This window comes from Pelophylax lessonae (assembly GCF_965119305.1).
Source record: "Pelophylax lessonae genome assembly, chromosome: 6".
Classification (NCBI taxonomy): Eukaryota; Metazoa; Chordata; class Amphibia; order Anura; family Ranidae; genus Pelophylax; species Pelophylax lessonae.
The window spans coordinates 99,140,656-99,149,629 of record NC_138773.1 but is presented as its reverse complement, the minus strand read 5'-3'; the positions used below and the strand labels follow the sequence as shown (position 1 = coordinate 99,149,629).

Sequence of the window (8,974 nt, the reverse complement as noted above, 5' to 3'; positions counted from 1 at the left end):
CCTTCCTTTATATCTATCTCTTCTTTCTTTCTTTCTTTCTTTCTTTCTTTCTTTCTTTCTTTCTTTCTTTCTTTCTTTCTTTCTTTCTTCTTTCTTTCTTTCTTTTCTTTCTTTTCTTTTTTTCTCATTTTTCTCTTTCTTTTTCACCTCTCCTTCCCTCCCTCCTTCCTTCCTTCATTCCTTCCATCCTTCCTTTCTTTCTTTCTTTCTTTCTTTCTTTCTTTCTTTCTTTCTTTCTTTCTTTCTTTCTTTCTTTCTTTCTTTCTTTCTTTCTTTCTTTCTTTCTTTCTCTTTTCACATTCTCTCTTTCTTTTTTACCTCTCGTTCCCTCCTTCCTTCCTTTATTCCTTCCATCCATCCTTCCTTCCTTCCTTTATATCTCTTTCTTTCTTTCTTTCTTTCTTTCTTTCTTTCTTTCTTTCTTTCTTTCTTTCTTTCTTTCTTTCTTTCTTTCTTTCTTCTTTTCTAATTTTTCTCTTTCTTTTTCACCTCTCCTTCCCTCCCTCCTTCCTTCCTTCATTCCTTCCATCCTTCCTTGCTTCCTTTATATCTCTCTCTTCTTTCTTTCTTTCTTTTTTTTCTTTTTTTTTTCTATCTTCCTCTCCTTCTTTCTCTTATTCTTTTCTCCTTTCTCTCTTCACCTCTCCTTTCTTCCTCTTTTTTTATATCTCTTTCTCTCCTTCCTTCCTTCCTTCCTTCCTTCCTTCCTTCCTTCCTTCCTTCCTTCCTTCCTTCCTTCCTTCCTTCCTTCCTTCCTTCCTTCCTTCCTTTCTTTCTCTTTTTTTTCTAATTTATTTCTTTATTTTTCACCTCTCTCTCCTTCCTTTCTTCATTCCTTTCTTTTTTTTTATATATCTTTCTTTCTTTCTTTCTTTCTTTCTTTCTTTCTTTCTTTCTTTCTTTCTTTCTTTCTTTCTTTCTTTCTTTCTTTCTTTCTTTCTTTCTTTCTTTCTTTCTTTCTTCCTGGCTTATGTCCCGGAAAATTAACACATCCCCTTATCACATTACCATCACCTATTTTAAATCTCATCTGGTCCAGCAAAGCAAATTTCTGTTTACATGAAATGTCCCATAAACACTGCAAAGAGCAAAAGAAAACTCTTTCATTGTTACAATTTTGGATGCTAAGTCGGAAGGCCATTAGACTAATTCATCCTTCACATCAAAGCCCACACACAGACAGCTCTGCAGCCTCCAGCTATTTTCCTTTGACTCTGCTTCTTGACAGCGGTCCTTCATATCTGCAGCTCTGTACTCTTTTGAAAAATATTGCTGCCTCCTTATTAAAAGGAATGGAATCACTATCTGTTACAGCACAGGAAGCATCAGAGCTTTCAACGTCTGTAACTGACGTGGGTACCTGCAAAGGATGCTCGGTTATCAGAAAATAGCTCAGCAGCCAATCTGTTAACAAAAGTGGAAATAAATCATGCCTTTCATATATGTATTTGCAGAGATCAGGTTTGTTTGCTTTTGTACTGAAAAAAATATCCTTGTTTTCTCCCCAGCATCTTTACTGTCTGCATCAGGACCACCCAGATAGAATATTTCAACGTGAGAGGCTGTGCAAAGTTCAAAGGTTCAGAATAAAACTACCCAATTTAATCAGTTATTCGCTGTCTTTCTTATATCCAAATTGGATGCAAACAAAAAATCCCAACAGACTTGCTGTCTGGAAGTCAGGGATTTTAAGAGAACAACCTCTACTCAAGTAAGAAGGGAGGAGGGAGTGGAATGGGAATCCAAGCTTGGAAAGGGAGAGCTACACCGAGCATCCCACCCCTCTCTCCCTCCCAGGAGCTGCAACATACAGGACCCAACACACCAACCCAGCCACACTAGAGCCATCCAAGCACCTGCACCATGTTTGACCACACTCAATACCCATATAATTGCTTCAACTATGATGGAGATGATTACCCAACCTGCAGCTCTGATGAGGAAAAGAAGTGCACCAGACCTGCCTATAGGTAAGAAAGTTTAGGATAAGAATGGCAATAATGGTTTACACTCTAGAATATTCCCCTTTACAGGAACTGTTTACATTTATTGCGTTAACATATTATATATATATATATATATATATATATATATATATATATATATATATATATATATATATATATATATATATACACACACACACTAACATATAACATATTGCATTACATAAAATTATAGGCTAACTACAAACAAACACATTTCTTTTTGATAGATAGATAGATAGATAGATAGATAGATAGATAGATAGATAGATAGATAGATAGATAGATAGATAGATAGATAGATAGATAGATAGATAGATAGATAGATAGATAGATAGATAGATAGATAGATAGATAGATGATAGATTAATGTCAATATATTTGGTGTTTATTTTAGTTTTTTTAATTTGTATATATCTATACCCAAAATAATAGCTAGCTAGCTGAATATTCATAAATGAGAAATTAATGTTAGGCTGAGTATAAATATATATATATATATATATTTTCTCACTATGTATGTATATACAAACATGATAGATAGATAGATAGATAGATAGATAGATAGATAGATAGATAGATAGATAGATAGATAGATAGATAGATAGATAGATAGATAGATAGATAGATAGATAGATAGATAGATAGATAGATAGATAGATAGATAGATAGATAGATAGATAGATAGATAGATAGATAGATAGATAGATAGATAGATAGATACTGACTGGATATATATATTTAGATAGTTAGACATATGAATTGATAAATTAATAGATATTCATAAATAATAGATACATGTTATGTTAATCACACATATTTTAGTTTGTTTTTTTTTTTTTCCAATAGTAATCATGTGTACAGGAAAATATTAAATAGATAAATAGATAGATAGATAATAGATCTTTTGTGGTTTGATGGACACTTCAATAGAAATATATAGACTACTTTTCCATAGCAAGAGAACAAAGTTATGTAAAAGTTGCAAAGTGTCACAAGTTAGGCAACTTTGGGAAACTCATGCATTAACAGTTAAATTATCATATTTGAAATCTAAAATGTTTTTTTTTTTTTCTTTTATAGCTACATTGCATTGATCGCAATGGCAATTCAGCAAAGTCCTGATAGCAGAGTCACCCTGTCTGGGATTTATGATTTTATCATGAAGAAGTTTCCATATTACCGCTCAAATCAGAGGGCATGGCAGAACTCCATAAGACATAACCTGTCTCTGAACAGCTGTTTTGTAAAGGTAAATATAACCTGATGAATGACTGGATGAAATATCATTTTGCCTATTCAGAGTCAGAACATCTGTATGTATGTATATGTATGTTAACAGGTGCTTCTGTATGTAATTGAATATACAGATACATACTGTACATTCACATACACACTAACCAATATATTTATAAAGGACATGAATAAGCTTAAGTTAATTTGAGTACATTGTAGTAGAATTGTGAAATTACTTCGTATTGATGAAGGTGGGTTTCTCAAAGGGTCAATTCTCATACAGTTTGTTTGTTCCTTGTCAGAACAATTTGGTCATTGATTAGTTGTCTGTTGATTTTTGTGAAGACTCCATCAGATGTTAATGATTTGTTGATAAAAAAGTGAAATAGCAATTATCACCATTGTTACAAAATTGTTATTTTTTTACAACTGATACATAACTATCAGAAATATAGTTAGAGCACAAATCAGAAACCAGGTACCATTAGGTACACATATAATGTGTATAATATATTTTGTAAAAGCTGAAGTTTTAACCTAAATACTTATTGATTAGAAATAGGCAATGATGGTGAATTAAGTGCAGTTACTAATAACAACCATTCAGATTTAAAACATTATCAATTCCCCAAAAATATTCTAGTTTACCGATCTAGAAAAGTGGTGGTTGCATGAGTTTTCTTTTTTTAGGCTTTTCTTTCTTTATTTTCACCTGGTGAAATGACAAGTAATTTTGTTATTTTTCAACTTTCTTTAACAGACCAAGCTGTCCAGACAAAAGTAGCAGTTAGAGGGGTGTTAATCATCTATGTAAAGCCTTTATTGATTAGCACAGGACCCGTTCTAATAGGAGCGACACAAGCCGCTCCGACTTAGAAAAAGGGTCCTATACTACTTTGGGGCAACCTGGAGGCGACTTGCATAGACTTCCATTATGTGAAGTCTTTGCAAGTCGCGCCGAAGTCGCGGTGCACAGCGGTGCACACGACTTCACAGGTCGCCCCCCAAAGTCGTGTCACGCTAGTCTGAATGGGCTCTTACTGCAACTACTTAAAAAGCTTTAGCTAGAATTCTGCTTTAGTTTGTTAGTCAAGTTCACCTAAATCTGCTAGTCCATCTAACTCAGCCCTCTCCTCGCATTGACAATGCTGCTGTCTAATAGTGTCTGCATTGCTCCTTCATCCAGAGTGGAGACATCCTAAGACAGAAAATGTGTTGCTGGTCAGATCAACAGGTAAAAATAAAGGAACAAAACCAAAAAATGCAGCCACCACATTTAAGGATTGGTAAACAGCAACATGTTATATTTTTGTTTTCGGGTTTAATACCGCTTTGACTTTGATCAGTAAAATCAACCTGACTGATTGCTGCAGGTTACCGCTCTTTACATGATGTTTTTTTTTTTACTTATTTGAAAAAGCATACTAGAGTATGATAACTTGTATCTTTTTAACTTTACGAGATCCTTGTAAAGTGAATTGTGATTCTGTGGAATTTGTTTTTCATTTTTTTTTTTTTCAATTATTACTTACTGCACTTGACAGTGAACCTACACTATGTTATTTTGTGTGTCTCTTTGCGAATGTATGTCTTTAACTTTGTTGAATCAATGTTTGAGCTAATTTAAATTCAGCTGTTTGCCAATAATTCAAATCCTTCTAAAAATTAGGATGTTACATTGTTATCAGTCAGCAAATAAAATATAAAAATAAATGAAAAAAAAGTGATAAGCAAATTGATTTACAAATCAGGAGAAGCTGAAAATTTTATTTTTTTATATACCTCTAACTATATTTATGAAGGCTGGTCAAACCAGCTGAGAGTCATCCAGTTCATAAATCATGAGTCACTGGACTCCTGAATTGATTGATTCTCCACATATTTTAATATAGCCTGCTCTATATAATTGCACTATAAAAGGTTTGCATTCTGGATATATAGATTAGTCCAATCTTTCTCAACCTTTTTATCTCAGAGAAACGATTGAACTATTTTTTGGGTCTACGGCAACCCCTTCTGAAAACAGTTCATTGGGGGTTAGTGGGAAATGTGCACTTTACATTGGTGGTCATTGTAAAGACTTAGTACACACTGCAAGTTTTTTTTTCCGTTCAACCCAGTGGGCTGAACGAAAAAAAAAAAAACTGACGGCTCAGGGCATAGCCCCCTGTACTAACAATACAATGTTAGTATAGAGATCTCCCCTGCTGTTCTATCGTGTTCTGACAGTAGGATGGCCCCCCCCGCCAGAACACCCTGGTCAGCGCTCTTAGCGGTTGGCAGCCAGTCGACAGACCTTTTTAGGTCATGCCTTTTGAACAGAAGCCACCTGAATGACCAGCTTCTGTCAGATAGGCTCCTGTACACACGGGCAGGATGTTATTCTGTTTTTATTGAAACGGCCGATGCTGCCCAACATTTGGCCTGTGTGTATGGGGCTTAACCCTCTACAGTGGTGGTCAGAAGGTCCCCCTTACAGTGATGTTCAGAATGCCACCATTAGAGTGATAGAATCCTGGTTGATAATGGTGGACTAGTCTAAAATTGACATCAACATTGGATAGGCTTATGACTTGTAAAATTTTACTATGTTCCCATTTCTGAATTTGAGGTTAATGGTAACAATACGTTGTATTCCTTTAGGTTCCAAGAACAGAAGGAAATGAAAAAGGGAAGGGAAACTACTGGTCTTTTGCCTCTGGATGTGAGTCAATGCTTGACCTCTTTGAAAATGGTAATTATAAAAGGAGACGAAGAAGGAGGAATATGAAAAAATGTCAGAAGGACCGAAAGCAAATGCTGGCTAAAACTCTTCATTCTGGAGAATATACAATTATTGGACCTTCAGAACATCTAGAACCTTGCCAAGAACACAGGACTCAAGGGGATTCAGATGGTCTATTTTCAACTGCCATCTCCGGCAGACAGAGTCAAACCAGTTCTTCTGGCCTTGGAAAGACAGATGAGATCAAATTTAGCATCGATTATATATTGTCCGCTCCAGATCCTTTACCCATTCTAAGGCCCCAACATAACATTTTCGATAACAAATTTCACATTCTGGACACTCAGCAACGAAATCTTCACCTATGGAGTCTATAGCACATGAAGAATGGCTTGCTACCTAACGTGATTTTAAAGCAATGTAAAACTCGTGGTGGTTATGCACCAAATTAGTATCAAATGTGCAACTTTAGTGGTTGTGTAGCTATAGGCAATGAATATTAACTTTGTGTTTTACCCAGTTTTACTTTTGAGGCACAAATCCAAAGACAGCAAAACGTTCCATTAGACATTTTTTAACTATATACTCTTGTTAATGCAATAATATGGAAAGGTAAAAAAGTTAAAAAAAAAATACATTGTTTTGGCATTCATTCACAAACAGTGATGCTAATAACAGACTCAGGGTGTGTAGACAGAAATAAAAAGGTATGTTGTTACCTCTTTACTGACATAGAATAGCATACCTCTCAACTTTTTGAGATGAGAACCAGGGACAGCTATTAGCAAAAGTATGCCTATGTGCCACACCCCCTGCCATGCCCTCATAAAGGAGAATTATACAAAAAAAATATTAGCTAAATACACAAGTCCTTTTTTTCCGCACTACTATTCCTTTATACTGGCTTTTGAAATGTACAATTGCAGCAATTTAGAAATTGGATGAAAGGTTTAGCTGGGGAAAACACTTTTTGAAAGCTAAAAAGTGCATTTTATATACAACTGTATAAATTAGATCAAAATGAGGAACAACTAAGGAAGAAAGAGGGACAGAGGAACTTTGCTCCAAATCAGGGACAGTCCCTCGCAATCAGGAAGCTATGGAATAGGTAAATGATACTTTAAACTAGGGAGTAAGGAAATAGTTCATTTACTACTCACTTACACATGCTTTCAACCATATGACCGGTCCCACAAAGCCAATCCTCTTTGCTTGTCATGTAGGCACAGACTCACTGATAATGTCATGTGTATTGCTGAACCACCAGTCCTATGTTGTATTCGAGAAGGTTAAGGGACCAGCCCATATACTTGGAAGAGAGGAGAGCATTGGCTGCCGGAGGAATTGAAAATAAGGTAAGTATTTCTGCTTACCCCTTAAACTATACAACTAATCAACCTTTGCTGTATGTATATATATATATATATATATATATATATATATATATATTGTCCTTCTATTTTTTTGTTCTAGTACATAGGATATGATATACCCTGTAGAGAGCAATATCAAAGTAATATGAAAACCCGACATTAAAGAACCAGAAAAATTGGAATTATAGATAATGTGCTGTATCTAAAAGATTTACTGATTTCAATTAAGAATATATCATTAAATATATCATCATCTGTGCAGGTAGAGATCAGAATATTTCACTTTGCTATGCACTCTTTTCATAAAATTTAGGTGGATTTTTTTTTCTGTAGGGCTGTCAGGTAGGAAATTAGGTATGCACAGGAAAATAGTTACAGAATGCCACAAGTTCCTAACATTTTCACATATTTTCAACGATCCTTTATATAAAACAATGTTTGACATATACATTTATTGTAACACAAAATGTCAAAGCACATACTTTGGAAGATCATATATAGTACATGTATTTCCATTCGTAAAATAATCGTGTGCATTGACTATGCAGGGCAAATCAACAGGTTCTCCTTAATGCTAGCCCCTGCAGTTGCTTATTCATTCTCTTGTTGTTCACTTGTGGGAATTCAACTCCACCTTCTGCCACCATGTGTTAATGCTGGGTGCCCAAGTACTACAGCTGCCATAAGAGGAAGGGAAATAAGTTAGGTGACATAACATAACAGTATAATATATAGCCTAATGACATTTTGATGGGTGATTTCTTTAACGACAGTGAGAAAATATCAGGGGCCTGGAGTCATTAGGGTTCATTTACTAAATGCAAATATAATTTTCCCTTAGCTTAGTAAATTAGGTAAAACTCATCATCCAATCACATGCAAGCAAAAATACTGTTTTACCTTGCATGTGATCAGGTGTTCTTTGCAAAGTTAATTTTTTACTAAATTCATTAAGCTAAGGGAAATTTCCCTCTCAAAGTGAACAGCCTATTTACCTTTGGTAAATCAACTAAATTGTCTATGTTTGTCGCTGTTGCAATGATGCTAAACATAGCAACAAAAAACATTTCCAAGAGCTAATTATTTCAAGAAATTCTCAACCCCCTCCTGTTTTTACAACTTTTAATCTTTTTAGAGCAAGGAAAATTCCCCCAACTGGCAACTAGAGAGCAAAACGCTCCTAGTTAGTAGAAGAGAGGAAGAACTCTGTTGATTTTACATCTGTAGAATTTTGTTGGGTATTGGAATGAAACAGTAAAAAAAAAAAGCTAGTCTGACCATTTAAAAAAAAAGGTAGTCTGACCATTTAATGGTGCCTTCATGGACTCGACTGATTTCGAAAAACTTTCGTGTCAGTACCACGATCCTGATTTTTCTGATTTTGAGCATGCACTTTCACAAATACATGCACATAAGACTGTTTACAATTTTTCATATCTGGGAGCTGGATAAATGATCAAAAATGTGTTTGTTCTCATTAGATTCCACAGAAATGTTCTATCATTGCCATTTGATTCTTTTTGGTCATTAGTCAAAACCGGCAGTTGTCGAACCACCCCCTTTAAATCATAGATAGTCAAACAGATGTTCTCAAAATGGAAGTTTTGTGACAAAATTCTACAGGTGTAAGGCCAGCTTTAGAGCGCCTGTTGGCC

At 35.0% G+C, this 8,974-nt stretch overlaps 1 protein-coding gene across 1 annotated transcript; it reads left to right on the top strand.

Moving 5' to 3' along the window:
- The first annotated feature begins 1,808 nt into the window (after positions 1-1,808).
- Positions 1,809-6,415, top strand: FOXL3 (forkhead box L3). Its single transcript, XM_082260141.1, has 3 exons — positions 1,809-1,970; positions 3,069-3,237; positions 5,865-6,415. The coding sequence occupies exons 1-3, from the start codon at positions 1,864-1,866 to the stop codon at positions 6,321-6,323; spliced, it is 735 nt and encodes a 244-aa protein (XP_082116267.1). The 5' UTR covers positions 1,809-1,863; the 3' UTR covers positions 6,324-6,415.
- Positions 6,416-8,974: the final 2,559 nt, after the last annotated feature.